Below are 23,371 nucleotides of genomic sequence, written 5' to 3'. Positions count from 1 at the left end.
GATGATCTATAATGGGTCAGATTCATGAAACTTCGGGGGGGGGACACTCATGGTGATTCGACCCTGGTGGGCTTAAGGCAAAAGAGACTCCAACGGGGGGCTTGTGACATTCACTGGGGGGCTTGCTCACCTCCACTGGCTGCCCTGATAGCCGCGACTCCTGTTGGCTGCCCTGTTCTCCCTCCCGCCGCCGCAGCACACCATCTAGCGGCCGCTGGGAGGAGGGAGAAGAACTACACCACCCGGGATCCTTTGCGGCCGCTGCCGCTAATCCTGCACCCGGAGGCGCATAAAAGAATCTCGAGCCCCGGTGGAGCGGGGGCATGTGACATTCACTGGGGGGCTTGCTCACCTCCACTGGCTGCCCTGATAGCCGCGACTCCTGTGGCTGCCCTGTTCTCCCTCCCGCCGCCGCAGCACACCATTTAGCGGCCGCTGGGAGGAGGGAGAAGAACTACACCACCCGGGATCCTTTGCGGCCGCTGCCGCTAATCCTGCGCCCGGAGGCGCATAAAAGAATCTCGAGCCCCCGCGTCGCGGGACCGCGCGCGGGCAAAGCCCGGGCAAAGGGTGGGCCCTCTGTGGCCCTCCGGGGCCTGAGGAGGACGGGACGGGCCACCTCCCTTGGTTCCCCAACTACACAAGGTACAGAGATTTATATTATTTATTGACCTTCCATGAACGGGGAAAGACACTAACTTTGAACACATCTCGTCAAGAATGATGCGAAAGGAGGCATTTAAAAACTCATTTTTACTGCGGGGCTCGGGGAAGGGGTTGGAAAATGAAACTACGAGAAGTAATACACTGTCCCCTCCAAGAGAAGTAGACATTGAAGTATCTTTCCATCTTCTAGATAGTAAGCTATCTCCCCCATTAACCCTTGGAACACCGCAAAACTTGTCTTATTGGGAGGAACTAAATGCGTTGTGTGGTACCAAGTTCGTTCCAGTAGCATCCCCCTCTCCTGTACAAAACTCTTGTATCGACATCCCTATTGGCAGACAGTGCGAACCATCCCTACCACCTAAAGAGGTCAACTCCCAAGCCGCTGTACACCCGCAGGGTTCAAGTATTAAAAGGAAATTCGACGGGGCTAATGACCATGGAACCCAATGCCTTTGTGTTGGTCCCACATCGCCTGTTATGAACTCCGCCGTATCTAAGGGGGGTGATGAATGTTTGGACGACCAAGTACCACTGCCCCAGTTGCCACTATTATTTCATTTTGAGCAAATGCTAAGATCCATAATAGCACCCCTGATAGAAAAAAATATTATCCTGGGGGATAGGCTGACAAATATAGAGACAACCATTAAAACCAACTCCTTACCTCCTATAAAGACGGCAATATCTAAGCATCCCAACCTACCCACTGCTTCCGAAGCCCCTATGCCAATTAACACTAGGGAAAATGTCCTAATTGAAAGTCAAAACTCCAAAATACCATCCCCAACTGCTACTAAAATTCCCCTCAAACCTGTATCCACAAATTTCCCTCTGGTTAGAGTAGAGCAAAATAGAGTAACACGCATCCATTTACCTCCGGAAGCCGCCCCTTTTGTGCTTGTTCTTTCTGGAATACCGGCCCCCTCTCATGGGAAACCCGAAAGACACAAGGACCTTCTAAATAAGGTCATATTCTGGCTTAATAAAAACAGACCCCTTCCACCCAATCAAGATGGTGGAATTCTGAGTGTTAGAAGGGTGGGCTGGTTAGGATCCCTACCTAAAGAAATCCCTGGGGACCTAATCCTAGTGAAATTTAAGAATCGGAATATTGTCCCCCATTTACGATCCTCCCAGCCCAAAGATGGAGACGGCCCCATTTCCATCTGGGACTTGTACGATTTCTACCCAAGTACCCCACATATTCCTCCACTTAGATCAATGACAGCATATAAATATCTGATGGGAAGTGGATTTCGTGCTCTTACTGGTAGTAGCTCTCCTGCCCGTAATAGATTTGACTTATTACACAAACATTGTAATTTCTGAAGGGACAAACCAACGCATTAGCTCAGACTGTAAATGCTAATCTTATGTATAGTGCATTGTAATTAATGGATTGTTCAAAGAAGGCCGGGAATACGTTCTTTTTAACTTGTAGATATATTTCGTTTGTATGTTCTTCTTTATGTTTGTTTTGTATGCTTTTATGATTTTTAATTCAAAAAATCGAATAAAGCTAAGAATGGAACAGGAGTCCGAGGAACGCAGCAGTACTATTCCTAACAGAAGCGACAGCCAGCTTGGCAGAGTGGAGGAAAGGGATGTAAACCCGTCCCAGCAACAACTCACCATAATCTCATGGAACATTGCAGGGATCGGTAAAATCGCTAAGGAAAAATGGACACAGGAGTTTAGACAAGGGCGACATATTATGCTTCCAGGAGACATGAACCTTGTCCAGCACCCACCTTGCAGGGTATTACAAGCACCACGTAGCAGCTACTAAACAGAACATCTGTCTTTCTAAAACATTCATGCAGACCCGTGGCTACAGAAATTCAAACAAAAACACCTGAGTCCCAAGTCTTATTGAACAAAGGCCTGAATTTAACCTCTCAACCACTTCGCCTCCTGCTAATAAATTGTTATATCAATCTAGCACAGACCAACTGAAAAGATTTTATGGATGCCCTAACACGTTTTTTAGACAACCTTCCAACTAAATATAAATTCCATCAAGTAATCATAGCGGTGGACTGTAATCTGAGGGATTTAGCTAAATTGAAAACCACACCCAGGTGCAGGGGTCGTGCAGGGGTCGTGCAGAAGCCCTTTTCAATAACCAAAAGCTACGCTCAACCCACACACTAAAAGAAGCAAGCTCTCCATCCTGATGCCCGAAACCAACTCTCTGGAATTTTTCGACAATCAACTATATTTTTGCCAGTCAAACCATTGCAGCCAGACTGACAGATTTCTAATTCGAAGACGGGGCCGAAAGGGGCCACAGGCCCCTAAGGGCTAAGCTACAACTCGTACAACTGACAGCAACCAACGTTCGTCCAATAGGAGGGATGAGAAGAAACACACAGTGCTCCAAAGGATAAAATGGTCCACAAAAATTGGAGACAAACTGAGCATGGATGGAAATAAAGCAGCAAGGCACAACCCCACTAACTCAAGTATCTTCATTAAAAGACTGGGAGAACATTGTAGGAGATCTCCAATTAAATCTGGAAAAGGTACAGAAACAGTGCTCGAGCAACAAGCCCCAGCTGACCTACAGAACTGCATGCCATTGGAAGGACATAATCAAGTGCAAAGGTGCCATACCATAGGCCTTGGAAGACATGAAAAGAGGGTGTATTCCAACTGAGGGTCTTTCCATCACAGCCTTGAGGTCAGCTTACAAAAAGAAAGTTTGAGAGCACAAAAGGGGAAACACAGAAATGGAATGGCTCAAATTGGTCTCCCTGTTAAAAGAGAAGAACCACACCGGGCTGTGGAGGCACATTAACAAGGTGAGTAATTGAGGAGCATCAAGAGAGAACGAGGTGGCAGAGTGTGATTGGGCAAAACACGTAAAACAACTATACGCAGGTGACTCTTTTGACAAAGGGCCCCTGGAAGCGATCTATCTGGGAGTGGGGTACTGCGGGCTAAATAAAGCAAAACAACAGCACCTTACCATCTCTCTTGAAAAAGGTTTCATAGAATCGAATAGCTTAGGGGTACTGTAGGTCCCCAGGTACATCAATAAAAGCTGATGCAGTTATCAAGACCATCATGAAAATGAGGAACGATGGAGCATCAGGGCCTAATGGGTTACCAGCACTGGTATTTAAAACTGCACCGGATTTTGGGCATCAGTCCTAACCCTGCTTTTTAACAACACCTTCTTAACAGCAAGGGCACCAGACTCCCGGAGGGGTTTCATCACTTTCCCTATCTTCAAGAAAGGCGACCGCTCCAAGCTATCAAACTAAAGGCTTGTCGCCCTTCTTGAACTAGAAACAAAGGCCTTTGCTCGACTCCTCCTGAAGGATCTGGATTCATGGGCACAAGAAAAAGGCATCATTCCATTCTACCAATCAGGCTTCAGGTTACACTCCTCAACCATGGACAACATCATAGCGTTTTCTCACTTATACAAACAGGCGGTTAAGAAGAAGAGCATCCCATTGATCTGCTGCTTCATCGATGACAGCACAGCTTTTGATAAAGTGGACCGCAGAAGGTTATAGTGGAAACAAACCCGCTGGGGGATTCCACCAAATTATTAAAAGCAATAACATCGCTATATGAAGATACCTGGGTTCAGATCAAAATAAGCGCCAACACAGTAACCTCTATAATTCCTACAAGCAACAGTCTTAAACAGGGCTGTTTACTGCCCCCCCCCCTGTTTGACCTTTATACCGCAGACCTGGGCCGTGCTGCAAGGTGCCAGCCTAGTATCTCCAAGGCTGGGCAGGGCGAGGCTTCTGGTGCTACAATACGCAGACGACACAGTAATAATGGACCACACCAGAGTGGGTCTCAGAGAGCCTAGCATGCACTGGATCGCTTCAACCAGGTCAACTTTCTACAGGATAATCAGGGGAAGACTCAGGTAGTGGTGTTTGGGAAAAATCCATGAAAATGGCAAGCCCACTGGCATCTAGGAGAACTACAAATTGCCACAGTAACAGCCTACAACTTACCTTGGGGTCTGGATCTCAGAAAGGTCCAACTCAAACATTCACCGAAAACATCCTAACTCTAAGGCCAGTAAGGTCATTCACCTATTAGGGCAACTGAGCCACCATCTGTTAATTCCATTAGCCGAGCCAATACTGAGCGTCTTAAAAGCAAAATTGTTACCTGCCATCTGCTATGGTCATCTGGCTTATCCTGGAGCGCTGGACAAGTTCCTAATCACAAGCCAAGGCATATATATTAGTGCTGCTCATTCCGCGGTCAGCAAGGAAATCAAGGCTGAGACTGGAGCTCGGCCTCAGGAGGCCGGATTTGACATGCCAGGGGGACCTGATAAAGCTATACCTCAGGATCATGAGAGCACCAGCAGACTCACTTAGACACACTTAGACACCAACTGAGGTCTGTTTTTGAGGAGGTAGGTTCAGCCTGGCACTCCAGCCTTGGCAATGCCATAAAGATCCTGAGTGTAGAGGCAGCAAGCTTACAACTACCTGAAATTCCTCTATCTGCTTGGAGGAAAGAGGTGAACAAGCAGGTTTGGGCTATGCAGTAGTTAAGGGACCCCCTCTAAGGATACATAAAAGGTCAGGGAGAAGAGAGGAAATACAACACAACAAGAAAAAAGACTCCCTCTTGACCTATATTTCTTTAGACTGATTTAGCACAAATTCAGAAAGTGGGCTAACTATCAATTAACAACAAAATACTGTAACAATTTACAGTACTCAGTCGATCTGAGGGCTTCTCGCACGATGTGAATAAAGGCAAGGATCCATATAAAGCGTGGAATAGAATATATTGAGGCTCTCGGAGAAATAATTATTGCCTGACACTGGCACAGGACAGTCATTCTTGAGAGGAGGGAGTGTAAAACCGAACATCGACATAAAAGTTACGGAGTTCCGTTATTGCCAAAATTTAGGCACTACGTGCACAAACAGGAGGAGTTACCGCGTTTACCCAATCTCGTTTCTAAAAAGGATACCAGACCTCAATATTGGTGCATCTATGACTAGAAGTTGTCACACAATGCCCTGAAGTTGGTTGAGAAAGCAGAAACTTGTAATTGGACAAATAATTGACACAGCGAAGTCAACCAATTGAATGTCAGTGGAAAAGAATCTGTAGTTTCCCCCTCCCCCCCGGTTGAGCGGCTTTTTGTGATCTGATATTTGGCAGGTCCTGAGGAAGGTGGTGCTTTATTCCATTACAAGCCACAGAAACGCGTCGACCATTGCTTTTCAGATCCTGCTATATGCAGATATTGTAATTGGTCACCAAGATTATTATACCATCTTTTGTTATTGACCTCCCAGATGTATGAATGGATGTGTATGGTATGTAGGGATTGTAAGATATTTGTATGAATGAGAGTGTGTTAGGTTGCTATTTGTCTCTCTACCTGGAGTTATTCATTATTTATTGTTCCTTTGTGATTTTTCATTGATATGTAATTACACAATCTTTTGGATAATAACGTGTTGAGCTGTTTATGGACAGTATAATTGAAAAAAAGAAAAATATGAAAAAAGTAACTTTGGTAAAAGAAATGAAATAAAAATATATTTTGTAAATTGTTACAGTATTTTATTGTTAATTGATGGTTAGCCCACTCTCTGAATTTGTGCTAAATCATTCTAAAGAAATATAGGTCAAGAGGGAGTAGTTTTTCTTGTCAAGCAGGTTTTGGCAACATCATTCGCACAAGACATTGAAACCCTCCACCCTAGCTCAATTACAGAGCCTTGGAAAAATCATACATTCCAGGACAGCCTCAATCTTATTTACGTGAGGCATTGACAATACAAGTCCGAAAGGAAAATACTCTTCATGAGACTTATCACGCTACGCATTACAGACTTCAACCCAGCTTGGGCACCTAAGGGGGAAAATATCGAGTGTAGGCTATGTTCCTTCTTCAAAGAATCCTGGTTCCCCTCCTGCGCTGTTGCCCCAAAATGAACAACAAGCATCGGTGTCTTCTTCATCCGATACTTAATCGTAAAGGGGGTAAGGACCTGTAGGGAGGCTTCGGCCGTGTTTTTCACCGAATCAGTGACAAGAAACCTATCAAGCCTGGGGAAATTTACGCACTCAATCAAGATCGCCATAAATGAGGTGTTACATGGTGATGTCACTCCTGCGACAGACCAATGACCATTCATCTTTATCGGTATGCCGCATTTTAAAATACGATGATTGCTGTAGGGTGGGTCCCCGCCAGGCACTTGCGGAACCGTCCTTTTTTATTTACAGTTTAACTGACTAAACCAGATTTTAATGCACCAGTATTTATTTGTTTTTATCAAACAAGTAATTACCTGCAACCCCGAGAACTTGCACAAACAAGTTACGGTCCAAAGGCTGACCATTAAGGACAAAGTCATTGAAGGGGAGGGGGTAGAGGGGATTGTTTTAAACAATTGATCATCAAGAACAGGTAATAAATATTCAATAAAAATTGTTTGAAAAAACTGCCCTCACTCACACACAATGGGGCCGATTATGATGGCGGACGGACCTGAGTCCGTCCGCCACCATAGAGAAGGAGGGACCGTCCGCAGGGGCAGCGGCGGTCCCTCCATGCAAATTAGGATGTGACCGCCACCCTGGCGGTCACATCCTGTATTTTTATCATTGCGGCGGGTGCTGCTTGAAGCAGCACCCGCCGCAATGATAAAAAAAGTAAGTTGTGCATTTGCATGCACAAAGCGGCAGGCACCTCGCGGTGCCTGCCGCTTTGTGCAGGCAAATGCAGGGGGGTACCATAGGTACCCCCCATGTGCACCCCCCACCCCCCCATCACCCCTGGGGGCCCGCAACGGGCCCCCAAACACAAATCCGTATGCCTTTACATGGCGGAAATGCCGCCGTGTAAAGGCATCTTTCCGCACTCATCCTAATATGGCTGGCGGTGTCTGATAGACACCGCCAGCCATGTTAATGCTTTTCCGCCTCGGCCGGAATCCGCCCGCGGCGGAAAAGCGGCGGACAGATAGTGAGACCCACCAGCCATCCTAATGTGGCGGTGGGTCTTGCAAGGCTCCCCGGCGGATTTCCCGCATCCTCCGGGCCGGCGGTGGCTTCCGCCGGCCCGGTGGATGCGGGAAATCCGCCATCATAATCGGCCCCTATGTGTGTGACATGCTTCATCATCGGGTCTGCTTACAATACGCCCCCGCGTAGCCACGCAGGGGGCGGAGCATAGGGAGGGGGGAAAACACAAAACTCGAAACAAATAAAGAACAACACAAAAGTGACAAACAGTGATCACTACAATGAGTGTTGTCCCTAAGGACTGGATGAGTGACAGACAGAAAGTGCAGTTCGATAGTGCTCATTAAAACTGGCTCATTGATACCTGTTGGTACTTTATTCATAGGTTCCACGGTCAGGATTAAAAATTGTGAAGGATGGCTAAGTGTTTAGGCAGGAGGTCAAGATCCAAAAACACTCCTCCTTATACTGCGATGGTCAACATGTTTCGACCGTATTCAAGTGCCCGCAATTACATGGGTCACGTTGATCTTCTTCAGGACAGTCTATCTGTCCCAGTCCTTATTCACCTCTTACCTTAATCTGATAATTAGCAGAGGGAAACCACGTGGAGGGTGCTTCCACAACCGTGGATAGTTATTACGAGTCTATTGTTTCTTAAGGCTCGAAATGGCGTCAGGCGGGTGGAGTTCCAGAGAACACTACTGTTTTGATGGAAAGTTCCAACACCAATAGTGCCCGCTGTCCGAAACGCCGTGTAGATTGGACGGCGGCCACTATTGGTGTTGGAACTTTCCATCAGAACAGTTGTGTTCTCTGGAACTCCACCCGCCTGCTAATTATCAGATTAAGGTAAGAGGTGAATAAGGACTGGGACAGATAGACTGTCCTGAAGAAGACCGACATGACCCATGTAATTGCGGGCACTTGAACTTGGTCGAAACATGTTGACCATCGCAGTATAAGGTGGAGTGTTTTTGGATCTTGGCCTCCTGCCTAAACACTTAGCCATCCTTCACAATTTTTAATCCTGACAGTGAAACCTATGAATAAAGCACCAACAGGTATCCATGAGCCAGTTTCAATGAGCACTATCGAAGTGCACTTTATGTCTGCCACTCATCCAGTCCTTAGGGACAACACTCATTGTCGTGATCACTGTTTGTCACTTTTGTGTTGTTCTTTATTTGTTTCGAGTTTTGTGTTTTCCCCCCTCCATATGCTCTGCCCCCTGCGTGGCTATGCGGGGGCGTATTGTAAGCAGACCCGATGATGAAGCATGTCACACACATTGTGTGTGAGTGAGGGCAGTTGTTTCAAACAATTTTGATTTTTCACAGCCCGGTGTCTCTGTCTGTTTTGAGTTCCTTTCTCCCCACCCCTTTATGTGTTTATATTAGTGACTAGGGGGTTCGGGGTGGTGGAGTTCTTTTGTTGACCCTCTCCCCTCCTTTGTGAGAATTGAATAAATATTCAATAGTCAAGTGGCGCTGGGGAGACTTGCTGCTATTTTTATTACCTTAGTGCTGGGAATTACATCTGTGGCTGTTATGTATTACCCACATAGAGCCATTCGACAATGACAGCACCTTTTTTTTATATTACCACTGGCAACCGTGCCTGATGAACTGAGGTGATCACTGCTAGTTTTCTTCTATATAGCAGCCACTAATGTAATCGTATCTGGTCATTATACAACACTAATAATAATAGTAGCTCCTGATAATTTTCATTGAAATTAAGTAACTCTTACTACTGAAAAGGTTGGAGACCCCTGATGTAAATAACTACATAAAAGCGTAATTGTAGCTGTCATTTTTGTAAGAAAATCTGATGTTTTTCTGCAACAAATGAAGGAAAAATACACAACACATGACCTAGCTAAAAAATAGACCTGACAAGTATTATAGTATAGAAACATACTTATTTATGAAGTACGTCAGGTAAATATTTCTTTATGACACTTTATGGGTTCTTTCCAAGAATGCTTCTCTGATTACAAGATATTCCCTGGCAGCTGCTGCTGGTCCCGAACTTAATGCAACGTATTCACTGCAGACGGAAGCTCTCATTTGGAGGGTCAAATATGCCCAATATCTAATAGCAGGAGAGCGAGGGAGAAGTACTCAACTGGGCTAAGTCAAGATATGATTGACCCTGTCTCAAAGCTATGGCAGAAAGGGACTGACCAACATAAGCAAATGGATTAAGTAGGCTAACACAAAGCCCATTATTTCTTGATATTGTTTCCAAGGGGTCTAGCAAACAGCTCAAAATAAGAAAGCACGATCTAAGAAAACAAATCTGAAGGCACTCGTTCAAGAATCACACATCTACCGTCTAACAGCTGATCTCAGACAAGTGGGGTCCCTGCCACCTCTGTGAACCTCTGTCCAAATGGTTGTTTGATGTTACTTGGGGAATCAATCTTTTAAAGAACCATCACAGCCAGAGGCAATCAGGACAATCAGTTTGCCTGGTGATAGAAGGGCCAGCCTATCAGCTAGAAAGAGCCACAGTCAGTTACTGGAGCGTTAGTACAGGAATTACTTGAGTACAAAAGCATAGCATAAACATGAGGGGGAAAAAATAGGCAAGGGGAGAGAAGATTAGGGGAGAGAGGGAAGGAATAGGGGAGGTAGGCGGAGAGTAATGGAGGGAAGAGGAGGGTGTAGGAGGCACAACGGGGAGACGAGGAAAAACAGTGTCCGACGTCCGGCTGGGTAGATGACGGCCGAGGGGTGAGAGGATGAAAGGTACACTAGGCCTGCTGCAGTTCAAACCTGTGACCATGAGTCAAACCCAGATTCCTGCAGTGGGAGTACTACTCCATTGAGCCATCAGACTCAGGCATTATTAAGAAGCCTCTTACTCTCAGGTTTCCCAGATGGCGCTGGCCACATTAACCTCTTGTTATAGTTAAAAAGCTATCTACTAAGCTACTTTAATATTAAGAAGAGGAGGGTAAAAGCTTTTGAAAGAAAGCGAGAACACAGGAAAGAGAAAGCGTGAGCTGTAAAGTTCAGCCACCATCAATGGTATTTAGGAAAAAGCATTGAAAATGGAATAGGTCTCGCCTTTGATTAAGTTAAAGCCAATTACTTTGCTAATGGTATTGTATAGCAAAGCAAATGGCTTTAACTTAATGAAAGGATAGACCTATTGCATTTTTAATGCTTGTTATCTAATAGTATAAGGACATGCAATCAGGCAATGAACTGGATTTTTAGCACCATGGTGCCCTTCGAAATGGCAAGAATATGCAAATTCTATTAAAGCTGTGCAGGACTCCTTTACAAACTAACACAGCATGATCGTGAATAGATAACTCCTGGGTTTTGTACCATGGACATTAGGTATTGTAGAGTTTGGTCATTTTGCACTGTCTGAGATGGACTTGGTAAGGTATTTCAGCTCTTCTATAAAAAAAACTCAAATTGGATCAATCATAACAGACTGCTAATAGTTAAATTATCCGAAATCTAACTAAAATTGCTTAAATACTTTGAATTTTTTAAATTTTCTTGGGTACTATGCGTTAGTATCTTACAGGGCCTTGTAAGGAATTACCATTTTCTCTGTCATTTTGTGTATTATGTATTTTTTTATGTTTTATATTGTTATGGTTTTAAGTAATTATACAATAAATGATGCATTGCTACTGACCAGTAGTTGCATTTGTATAGTGCCTCATACCCATGACAAGGCCCCTAGGCGCATTCATTGAAAGGGTAGCAGGCTACTCAAATTGTGGACAGTGTTTAAAGAGGGACAACATAGTGTGACAGGTGAAGTGTTTTGGTGTCATTAAGAACAGAGGGGTCGCCGTGCCGTCTGTGCATGGGGAGTGCACGTGCCATCCTTGTGCACAGTGGCCTTTGTGATAAGTGCTACGTGTCACGCGTGACGAGCACGGCTCTTACAGCAGACAGTGCCCAGACTGTGCGTTCACCACACTGCACTCACAGAAAGTAGTGCACAGACTGTGCATGCACCGCTCTCCCACTAACAGAGCACGGCTCATAGTGGTTAATGTCAATCAGACATGAGGAAGGAAGATCAAGAGGAAGGATTATGGAGGTAAAACTGGAAGGAGAGATGGGGGCAGCAGCACTGGGAGGAGGGAATGGCAGAGTAGTACAGAGCAGAATGAAAGGAAAAGCAGTACCAGGAGGAGAGAATAGGGCAGAATGCCTGGGAGGAAGGAATGGGGCAGTAGCTTTGGGTGGAGGAATGGGGCAGTATACTGGGAGGAAGGAATGGGGCAGTAGCTTTGGGTGGAGGAATGGGACATTAGCACCAGGAGGAGGCAGTAGGGCAGAATAACTGGGGGGGGGAATGGGGCAGTAGCACCGGGAGGAGGGAATAGGGCAGTAGACCTGGGAGGAGGGAATAGGGCAGAATGATTGGAAGGAAGGAATGGTACAGTTGTATCGGGAGGAGTGAATAGGGCAGAAAGTGGGAGGAAGGAACAGGACAGTAAATTTGGGGGGAGGAAGGGGCAGCAGTACTGGGAGGAGGGAATAGGACAGTATAACCACCTATCCTACCCCCACCATCCTAGATTTTCGCAATAAATCGAAAACCTGGTTCTTCCAATGGATCCCCAGTCAGGAGAACCAGACCCCCTCCCTCACACAAACACTTGGGCACCAGGGTACGCACTGGGTAATATGTGTGCCCTACAAACATTACCATAGCAGCAGTACTGGAAGGAAGGGATATGGCGCTGTACTGGAGAGTGGAATGGAGCAGAAAGTATGGGGGAAGGTAGTAAGGGGGAAGGAGTGGTGGCTGGGCAGTAAGTTTGGGGGAAGAAAATACTGGGGCGGTAGGATTGGCACAGGGGAAACAAGGTAGTGGGCTGTAGGACTTGGGAGACGACAGCCGGGACGGGATGGAAGGTGAGGGGGGGACTTGGTGCTGCATAGGTAGGGACATGTGGCAGTCGGTTTTAGCCTCCACTCCACCCCTCCTCCCCAGAATACACCTTGGGTGTAAGAAGCTCCCAGCCTGCCCTCCGGAGACGAGTCACTGCGGCGGTAATGTGAGCCACACACCTGGCAGGCAAACAAACACCCGGCCAGACCTGCAGAGCTATCAGAGGGTGGGGAGGTGTCACTACATCAACTCCCTCCCCCATCCCCGGTTAAAAAAAAAACAGGGCCAGGCTATCTGGGTTATAAGAGGAGGCAGGGACGCATCACTACATCTATCCTCTCCCCCCCCCCCCCCCCCCCAGTTTAAACAGCTCATGCCCTGGCTATATCGGTTATCACAGAGGGGGGGGAGGTGTCACTACCCACCCCCCAGCCAACTATAAACAACATATGTCCAGACTGCCTGGGTTATCATCACAGAGGGCGGGGAGGTTTCTCTACGTCTACCCCCTCACCAGGTTTACAATACACAAGCCCAGACTGCTGTCTGAGATAGCACAGGTGGCGGGCGGGGGGGTATCTCTACATCTGCCACCCCCCCCCCCCCCCCCCTAGTTCACACTACACATGCCCAAGTTGTCTGGGTTGTCACAGGGGGCTGGGTGTATAACTACACCCCCACTCCTTTTTTAATTTTTTTTTATTGTTAACAGGCTGACAAGGAAGAAATACATTAAATCATTAATGCGTATGTTAACAGACATGTATATATGATACGATAAAGCAAACAGGACATGAAAAAAGAAAGAAAAAATACAATAGAAAAAGAAAATGATAAATGAATTCACTAATACAAATATGAAAAAGTTATAACAGTTTCTTTCGATAGTCGGACAAAATATGTTATCCTAGAGACGCTGATTATCAGTTCATTAAAGCATGATATTTGCCTATACCCGATAAAGAGATAGAGCGTCATCATTCCACAAAAGTTCCCCAATTTTTTTCATGTTTACTCAATGAGCGTGTTCCCCTAATATTCGCTAAGGCTAGTTCCATCGAATGAATCTAGGTTACAAGTGCCCACCAGTCCCAGACCGTGGGTGATTCGGCGCAAGTCCAAGCTCTGGCCAAAGTTAGCTTGGCACAAGACATGAGTATAATAACCAAGGCTGCATGTGGAAATAAAACGGGATAGATGTCTAGCAAAACTGAAGCAGCCGTAAATATAGGCAGCTTGATCTGCTTCATTTTCAAAACCTTCTGAATATCGCCCCAGAAGGCCTTAAGATTAGAACAGGAAAACAGCATGTGTGCCAGATCGGCTGCATCAGTAAAACATTTGGGGCATTTTGTGCGATCGCTATAGGAATTATTAGAAGGCCATTGGAGATTCTTTCAGGGGTATAGTATAGCATGCAGGTTGTTCTAAATTGTTGGAGCCTTAGACTAGACGATCGTACTCGCTTATTGATATTGATCAGGCAGCACTCTATTTGTTTTGATGTAATATTTGAACCCAACATTCTACTCCATTTGTCAGCTAATTTAGTACAATCGTTTGATTTGAGGTCGATTAGAAGTCTATATGTTTCGCTTATTACTGACTTATTTTTTATGGAATATAAACAGGTCCAAATATCACAGTCAAAAACCTCCATAACTTGTTTTTTATTAATCAAGTAATCATGTAGCTGTAAGTATTTGTACCTCATGTTTTCAGGTAGGTCATATAGCCTTGGGTATAAATGCCGCCAAGCATCTTTGATATTGTGGATACGGCATAGGTCAAGAATGGACGACCTGGTTTTGTGCATCCTTTGATAGCTACTAGACCTAGTTGTATCTATTCTGTATTCCATGATACAATTAAAATCCCCCATGATGATAAGTTCTCCCTCCCAATCCAAAAGTTTAATATTCAGTTGATCAAAAAGAATAGGTTCATCTGTGTTGGAGCCGTAAACCACGCATAGAACATATTTGTGGTTCTCGAAACTAATCTGCGCTACTGCCCATCTGCCACACTTGCCACAGGAGGTTTGTATTATTTCAGCCCTAAATCGCCTGTCCTTGAGAATAGCAACCCCTCTTGTGGAGTACCCGAAGGTGGAGCAAACTACAATGTCGTATCCCAATTGATTGAGTAGCTTTTTATCCTTCCCCGCAATATGCGTTTCGGATAAGAGAGCAAAGTGAGGGTTGTGTAATTTTAATTCTTCTCTTATCAAACATCTCTTGTTTTTACTATTTAGCCCCGCTACATTCCAAGCTAAGCACCTAAATTCATACATTTGAAAATAAAAAAAAACCTTAAACCTATCTCTGGGTGTCCAAGGTGTCCAAGTGTCCTAGTAAGTCTCCTATTTCTCATACCATTATTATACAAATTGAGAAAAACAAAAATGTCCTCGCAGCGTTCTACCCCATCAGCCTGAAAGCACCCCCCCTCCCCCCTCCCCCTAGCTCTTACCCCAGCCGGGGAAGAGCCACCCTTCTGCAACTGCTGCCGCTGGAGAGGCAGCCTGCATGGCAGGTCACCTTAAGAGGCCCCCGCCCTCCCTCTATCTTTAACAGTTTATCAACTTAAGCAAAAAAAAAGAAAAAGCAAACTAAACGTTTTTCAAATTCTCAGTGATGCATAAATGGACCCCCCCGTGCAACCAATGTTTCTAGATACAGAAGCTTCCAATAAAAGTTAGCACTTTGCACATATAGTTAGAACTAATCCTTTAGGACTAATTTTTAAGTCTAGCTCTTGCCCACGCTGGTGCCAGCTAGATACGCTTCTGCTTCCTTTACATCTGTAAAGAAATTAGTGCATCCGTTTTTAATGACCTTGAGACGGGCAGGTTCTTGGAGAAACGCCTGACCCCCGCTAGACTTAATTGGATCTATCAGTTTGCGTAGCATCCACCGTCTGTCCATAGTGTCTTTGCTTAAATCAGAACGAGCAAAGATTGAGAGCTCACCAATGACTACAGGGGTATTGGGACGAGCTCTCTGCCAAACTGCCTGGCGCAATAAAAAATTACCCAAAAAAATTAGAAAGGGACGTGGAAACTGATTCTCCCTGTTTCTCTGAACCAAAGGCAGTCCCAGTCCGCTAAGTCTGGGAAAGCTTTCTGAAGCAGCCCCACTAAATAGGCCCTCGGATCAGATCCCTCTGATCCCTCCGGTATCCCAAAAAGTCTTAGATTAGATCGTCTCTGTCGATTTTCCAAATCTTCAACCTTCAGTTGGAGCATTGACAGCTGAGTCTCGTGTTTGTCAACTGCAAACGTCGTTTTTGTGCTCGTTTCCTCAATGTCGACCACCCGTTGTTGTAGTTCAACAATATCCTGTGAGATCCCCCCGAGTTTGATAGTGAGTTCCTGTAAGGAAGATTGTACTTTGCTATTGTCCTCCCTCAGTTGAAGATAATGTTCCTGCACTTCAGCCCGTTGATTGCTCAGTAGCTGGAATATTATGTCGAGTGGAGAGGGATCACTTGATTCTTGCCTTTGGCTTTGTCCCTCTTTAAAAGCACTCAGGTGTTTATCTATCTCTAGGTTGGTTGAAGGAGGTGTCGATGCAAAAGAAGAGTCCCCAGGGGAGAGGAGGGTGGCGTTTATCGCTGAAGTAGTGACGATTGCGTTAGGTTGTGGAGTTTCAGCTTCCAATATTGGTGAATCAGCCACAAGTTCTTGCATCGACAGCAGTGCTTGATCAGTTAACCCGTCCAATGACGGGTTAGGTGAGATGGTTGGGGCACTGCTTTCCAAAGCAATAGGACTGGCGGTAGTACAGGACGCTTCTATAGTAGGCATTGTTTCTGTGGGACTGGCCCCTGATAGTCTCAGTGTCATATTTTTAACTAAGCCTTTTGCTTCAATCCATATTCTCAAAGGACTTTTGTCCAGAAGAGTCTTTTTCGAAATTTGATTATTATTTGCGATGGGCCGGTTTAATATGGCACCAGCCTTGCCATCTTTCTTTGCCCTAGTCTTACTTTTGTGTTTACGCCCTCTTTTTACTGGTGATTTTGTCATGTTATCTATGTGGTCGTCCTTCTCCCCCTTCTCGCCCAGCTCATCTTCTGTTTCGGCGTCAAAATCCTCAAAGGAGCCTTGTTCGATGAATTCAATAGACTCAGCATGTTCCATAAGTTCGACGGGTTTGATAGGCTCCTCACTTTCCTCTGCTAGCCCGTCTGTCTCAACTGCAGGGACGGGGGTAGCTGGTTCAGTAGAAGGTAATAACCCCGCGATGTTAGCACCCACTCCTCCTGTCAAAACCTGTGCGTCTGTTCTCACATCAGGACACAAGTTATCCACTATTCCAAACTTTACGACAGTGGCTGATTCGCTAGTCTGTATCAATGACGATTCTATTGAAGAGTTACTATGAGTCCCTTCCAAAACCACAGGAGTGTTGCCGCTCTGTGAAGTTAATTGTTTGCGCCCCACAGTATCAGATGTTTTTTCAATCTCTAGAGCGTGAGGCGCCCTGTCTATTTCACCCCCAGTCGCCCCCCCCTTCCTGCCATTGATTTGGCCACCGACTTGGTTATAACTTTGGTTGCAGTCTGACCAGGTTTCTTAGTGTTGTTGTGTGCGCCCGAGGGTAAATTAAATGGTCTCTGTACCTGTCTGCTGATGTCTCCACTCTCCTGGTGCAGACCTCCCATCGCGTTAGGCACCGTACCAGCTTTCATAGGCCCAGCAGACGAGGAAGGTGCTTTCTTTACCCTTTTCTCTCCCTCCGCAGCAGCGCTAGAAACGTTCTCGAGTGTGGAGTTACCGACGCCCCCTGTAATCGTGGTGGCTGGGGAGAGCGCAGCTGTTACCGTGGCTTGTGAGGTTATGGCCGGGGGGGGAGAGAAGGCGCTGCAGCTCCTGCCGGTTGTCTGTTGTTCCGAGTCGTCCGTGGAGGGTTCTTCGGAGACATCCTCCTTAGCCACCAGGTGTGTGATGCACGAAGATTGAGACCTAACCAGCCGAGCCCTGAGCTCCCAAGCAGGCCGTGAATCGTCCGCCTGAAGAGCTTAGCTGTGTCCGGGAGCCGGAGCATCGGTAAGGAACGCCACCAATAGCGCCGCGTCAAAGCTCCAGAAGCTATTTGTGAGCGTTTTCTTTTTTTTCGGAAACCCCCGCTGCCTTTCTGGGGTCAGACACGGGGCTTAACACCGCTTCTGCATCACTATCATTTACTCCGTAAGGGGGAGAGAGAGGAGCCTCCAGGTGAGCTGCTCAGCGCAGATCCACACTCCGCCATCTTGGATCCGCCCTCAACTACACCCCCACTCCTACACGCACAATTTACCCTACTCCACTCCCGCAGGAGCCACTTCCATGCACTGTCACCACAACAATATACCTGGGAAGTGAGGCCACGCCCACCCCGATACACCGGTGCGTGCAGGCCCGAATGGGACTCAGACCCACGTTCATTACAGCACAATGAAGCTTCACCGGCGTGACTAAGCACCCCCCTATCACCACAGCTTGGGAGGGAGCCACCCTCCCCCACGAGCATACCTGCCCGGGAGGGAGGGCGGCCTAGGTAGACTGCACTGCGTGGAGCGGGTGGGCACAGAAGGAGGGGGGAGGGGTGGTGTGTGTAAAGAAGGAGGAGCAGGGAGTCAATTGGGAATAAACTATGGTGAAGAGAAAATTACTACAGTGGGTAAAGAAGGCAGAAGTAGGTGGTGAAGGGGGGCTGGCTGGGGAAGGGAAGGATTAAGAAAACAATTTAAGAATTATGAAAAGAAAGGCGAAAGAATGAGAAAGAAGAAAGGGAGGGGCTAAGGAGTTTCAGGAAGAACTAAAAGCAGAAGCAGAAGCAGAAGACAGACAGAAGGGAGTAGTAAGGGAAAGTAAAAGGAAAGAGTGCATTTAGCAGATAGAGTAAAGGAGTGAGTCAGAGGAGACGGTTTGAGGAGGGGTAAAGGGGTGTAAGGATAGAGGGGCTGGGGGATGGAGGAGAGGTCAGAAATTGGTGTAGGAAGGTACAGAAGATATAAACTAAATGAGGGAGCAGGAGGCGGGTGTAAAGTGTGCTTCATAAGTTTACTGATCGATTGCTGGGGATAGAAAAGAAGCGTATAAAAGGACTGAGTGGGAGTAATGTTATAGGGGAAAAGAAGAGTAAACGTAACATTTGTAAAGCACATGTTCACCCCTGGGTATCCTGGCACGGCATAACAGATGTTTATTCAAATCCCACTCAACCGCAATCATTGTAAGAATGTATTTATATTTACTATAGCAATGACTGCGGGGTTTCGAGGCGCTTTATATAGGCAGGTATGAAAAAAACAGCAGGTAGAAGTCAACCATGAGTTAACTTAAGACATAAAGCACATGTTTCCAATACATCGTGTTATACGAACACACGGGATTTGAGTACAGTGATGTGTGCTGAGCAGTGGGGACGGTTAAGTGCATTGATGAATTATAGAGGATTTATCGACATTGGGAGGCTGATGAACCGAGCGGGCCCGCACGGATTGGAGCCGGTGACCATAGGGTCTAACACAGATCTCCGCAATCGGCACCAATGGAGGTAGAAGGAAGGAAAAGGGTGACTGGCTAATGGATCGAGGGGGGGGGGGTGCAGACGGCCGTGCAGAGGAAGGGGAGACAGGAGGGAGGAGAGGTGAAAGCAGTGCTGAAGTGGAAGGAAGCACGGAGAGAGATAGTTATTAGCCACGGAGGGAATGTCGGAGCCAAGAGAAGGGGATGTGGGAAGTTACAGTAATGACTGAAGGTGAAGAGTGACTGCCCTGGCATGAGAGGGGCAGTGTTAACCCCAGTTCACCCCATACCACCCAGGCTGGCCAGCATTCATTAAGCCCATGCTTCTTGCACAGCACAGCACGTCACCTCACGACCGCCTCACAGCACTTTATTTTTATTCGTGGAAGCATAGCAACGCCGGCGGATTCTAGGCGCTGTGCAAGAGATCTTCGAGAGGCTTTCAAAAGAGGAACAGAGGAGGGTGAAACGATAGAGAAATGGTTAGGACTTAACAGCAGCCCCATCCATTTCTGAAAACGCAAGCCTTCTTCCTTTCTTGCATCACGCAGCTTTCCTCGTGCTGCCTGTAACGCCTCTCCGCACTGCGCTCAATAATATTTAGTTACACAGACCTCCAAAGCTAGCTCCCGAGAGCTGGGGCTAACCCCGTACTCCATTTAGGACACCACCACGGTGCACCTGGGTACTCTTACCGATGGGCCCGGGGACTTTGCAGCCCCTCTGACGGCTCCCGGCACTCACCTTTTACCGGTGGGAGGCTCCTGGGTGATGTGAAAACCTCTCTCCTGAAGGGAGTGTCCGTGATTCACTCTTAGCCCCGCCCAGTGCATGCCCACCTGGTGCAGTGGACCTGCTCCGGGCACAGGGCAGGTGAGTGTGGGAGGAGCACTCCGCGGAGAGAGGGTGCGAGTAAGGCGGAAACATGAGCGCAGGACAGGGCCGCCTCTGCCCCGGGCTCAGGACCTAAGACGGGCCCACCTCTCCCCCTTCCTGTTTCTGGCTCACATTTAAATGAACTTTATTGCCACGACAAGGCAAACGGGGGTTGCCGAAGTTAACCGCAACGGTAAGTTAGCCCTTCCTTTAATATACAACACTAGTTCGGTGGTCAGGGCTGTGCATTTTACAAGTTATACAAGCTGTGGCAAAGTAAATTTGTACAATAGACAAACCACCTACATCTGTTGCCAGGCGATGCTGTGCATTTCTCCACACCTTATCGCTTCTGACCCATGTGATGATGAGACAAATGTTACATAATGCCATCTCACTGATTCTGACAGCATACCAGAGTTTTCCCTTTTTATTTTCGAACATTTTTCATCTATCTCGCTGCAAAGTACACGTAAATCAGTCGAAAGAAGGATTGCCGGTTTTGATTTTTGCCGAAGTCTCAAAACTGTAGCTAGATCAAAGCTCTACAATTTGTGTTTGAAAAAGGATCCGCACAACTGGGATTGGTCGCTGTTTGAAAACACTGTTACAGGGAGTTACAGTAACATTATTGTGTGTGTGCGGGGGGAGACTGAGAAAAAATTCTGTCAAAATTGTTATCTACTAAAACAAGAACGGCCCACTTATGACGCTGAGTTTTCTCTATTTCTGTCGTCCCACTTGTACGGGCTCGGCCGGACTTCCTGCTGGCGTAAGGTTTATTGTCTTCTTTATGGGGCCATCTGTTTAGACCTATAAAGAAGATAACAAACCTTTTACGCCAGTAGTAAGTCGGGGCAGTCCGTCCAAGTGGGACGGCAGAAATAGAGAAAACTGTACGTCAGAGGACGCTCTTTCCCAATGGCTGGCCACCGTTTAGCATGAACGGTGATGCCGGCCAGTGGGAAAGAGGGGCGGGGCTTAAAGCCCGCTAGTGAAATCTCCCCAATAACACTAACTCTCGCCAGTGAGACTGCGCATGTGCGCAGTCTTACGCTAGGCTTCGACCTAATAAGTATGCAGTGACATTAGTCACAGAGACAACCGGACCCTGCTTGAGAGCCTACTTGAAACTCTCTTGAAACCTTCAGACCCATTAGGAACCCAGGGCAATTATGTATGCCCTTTCATATATAGACTAGCTGTTAGCCTCCCATCAGGACCCAATCATAGTGTATCCACAGACCACAGGCTAGGGACATTAGGTGCACCCATTCTTGAGTCGGCCAGGCGCCAGCTCCCACACAGGACACAACCAGCCAGTGTCACCAGCCTGCCACAAATGTGTGAAAAGATTTTATAAAGGCTTCAGCCTTTTTTTTTAGGATGCCTTTCTACTTTCAGAGAAGAAGGCTGATGAAAAGATGTTTTACGAATGAAGAGCCCTGATTATATAAATTGGCACAAATTTTAGACAATTGCAAAAGAAGCTTAAAATTATGGGTTCTATCCAGGGGTGCAGAGGTATGTTTGAAACCAAGCCCATGCCAAGCTTGTGAATTGGTTTAGGCGATTCAGTTTTAAAATACATTATGTTGGAATATACATATATATACACACTCTTGAATAGTGTTCAGAAGAATATGTGTCTTACATGTAGCCATTGGCAGCAAGCAAATCCACGATGAATCGTGTGTTGGGGAGATCCCATCCGAAAATGTCTTGAACGACAATTACAGCCCGGTCCTGTGGTGACTGTGGCCTGCAGATGTATGCCTTGAAATGCTCGATTTCGACTTCCTCTCCTAGTCCCCCATATTCAAACTTATCTCCAATGTCACATGGGCATGGGCGCTCTTCGTTGGCCATTTTCAAACTCTGTGAACGCAAAGAAACAGAACAAGAAAGCATTATGGCACCACCTGGTAATGATGTTAAACTACAAGTTTTATTTCCATTTAATGAGAATCGAACCTCAGTTACATTTAAAGCATAATATATGTCAACTTGTTGAGGAACTGATCCTTTTATGAGAGGTTAACTTCTTCCTCCTTTACAGTCCTACACCTACACCCTGTGGTGTAGGACTGTAAACTTATTTTGTATAGTTTAAACTTTTAAATGTAATCTGTCTTACAATAGAAGGAAAATAATAGCAATGCCTTAAACTTTGCTAATACAATATTTGTTCTTAACAGTGTTACAAAAGAAAAAGAAGCTGGTCGCATAAGACGTATATGAAAATGTGCAGTTATTCATAACATTATTATTTTTATTAGTAGTAGTTGTTGTAGCCGCGTAGTCATAGTACTAGTAGTAGTAGCAGTGATGGTAGTAGTAGGGGTGGTAACAGTACGAAATATTAGTATTTATATTTATTAACCCCTTCGGGGCTGATGACGAGCTCAGCTCATCATGAGCGTAACCTGCCGTGCGCTCACGACGAGCTGAGCTCGTCATGTAATGCGGTAATTTTAAAATTGCCGCGTACAGCGGGAAAAGCCGCCGCATTGATGCGGTTAAGAAAACATTCATAATGATGAAGAGCCTCATTTCAAAGCTTTCTTCTCAAAGGGCCTATAACTGTTTTTGTCAGTTTTTAGGTCTAGTCTACAGCCAGTGTAAGCTATCTGTGAGGGCTCAGGTCAGCACACAACACATATACCACCACAATATACTAGGAAAAAAATATAAAGTTAAAGGTTTTTTGGACAACCCCTTTCAGCCATTGGCTACAGTGGTTCAGTTGACATCAGGCACTATTTGATAGGGCTGGCATCAAAGTTGGTATCAGACCATGGCATTTCGCTGACTGGCCTGCTTAAAAAGTCCACACACACTCTTAAAAATGCCTTGTTTACTTTTTTCTACTTTTTAGGTCTCGCCTACGCAGCGCGCGTTCACTGCATAGGAGGCGACCTTTTGGAATCGATCAGCATTTGGGCTAAAAGCGTGCACGTTTTGCATAGCTTTCTATTGCAATGCGTGCACGTTTGGCGTTTCCCTTGCGGGAGCGAGCATGTGCACCATCTGTTTGTAATTATTTTGAAAACAGATGGTGGCCCTGCTCGCTCCTGCGAGGGAAACGCTGTGTGTGTGGTCCACCCCATCTTCCCTCTCTCACTCCCTTTATTCATCCCACTCGATCTGTTTTATTTACCCCCTTTTTTGTCCATTTTCCAACTTATGACCTGCTGATTAATTGAAATTGTAAGCACGCATTTTATGCGAGGCTACCTTGGCATACATTTTTCGTTCTTAAAGATATTGCGCCCCACTGTAAGTCGTACTGAGTGGCAAATGAGTGTTGCATGCTGCCCCCTATTTTTGTCCATTTTCCAACTTATGACCTGCTGATTAATTGAAATTGTAAGCACGCATTTTATTCCAGGCTACCTTGGCATACATTTTTCGTTATTATAGATATTGCGCCCCACTGTAAGTAGT

At 46.2% G+C, this 23,371-nt stretch overlaps 1 protein-coding gene across 2 annotated transcripts in view; it reads right to left on the bottom strand.

Moving 5' to 3' along the window:
• Window positions 1-23,371, bottom strand: part of CMBL (carboxymethylenebutenolidase homolog) — a 716,939-nt gene that overhangs the window by 518,254 nt on the left and 175,314 nt on the right. For both annotated transcript variants that reach the window (XM_078687646.1, XM_078687647.1), the window contains exon 2: window positions 21,579-21,802. In XM_078687646.1, the coding sequence (XP_078543772.1) occupies window positions 21,579-21,793 (215 nt within the window). In that variant the 5' untranslated portion in view covers window positions 21,794-21,802. The remainder of the gene's footprint in view (window positions 1-21,578; window positions 21,803-23,371) is intronic.

Source organism: Lissotriton helveticus, chromosome 4_1 (genome assembly GCF_964261635.1).
Source record: "Lissotriton helveticus chromosome 4_1, aLisHel1.1, whole genome shotgun sequence".
In the NCBI taxonomy this organism is placed as follows: Eukaryota; Metazoa; Chordata; class Amphibia; order Caudata; family Salamandridae; genus Lissotriton; species Lissotriton helveticus.
Note: the sequence above shows the minus strand (reverse complement) of the source record. Positions and strands in the feature narration are given on the sequence as shown.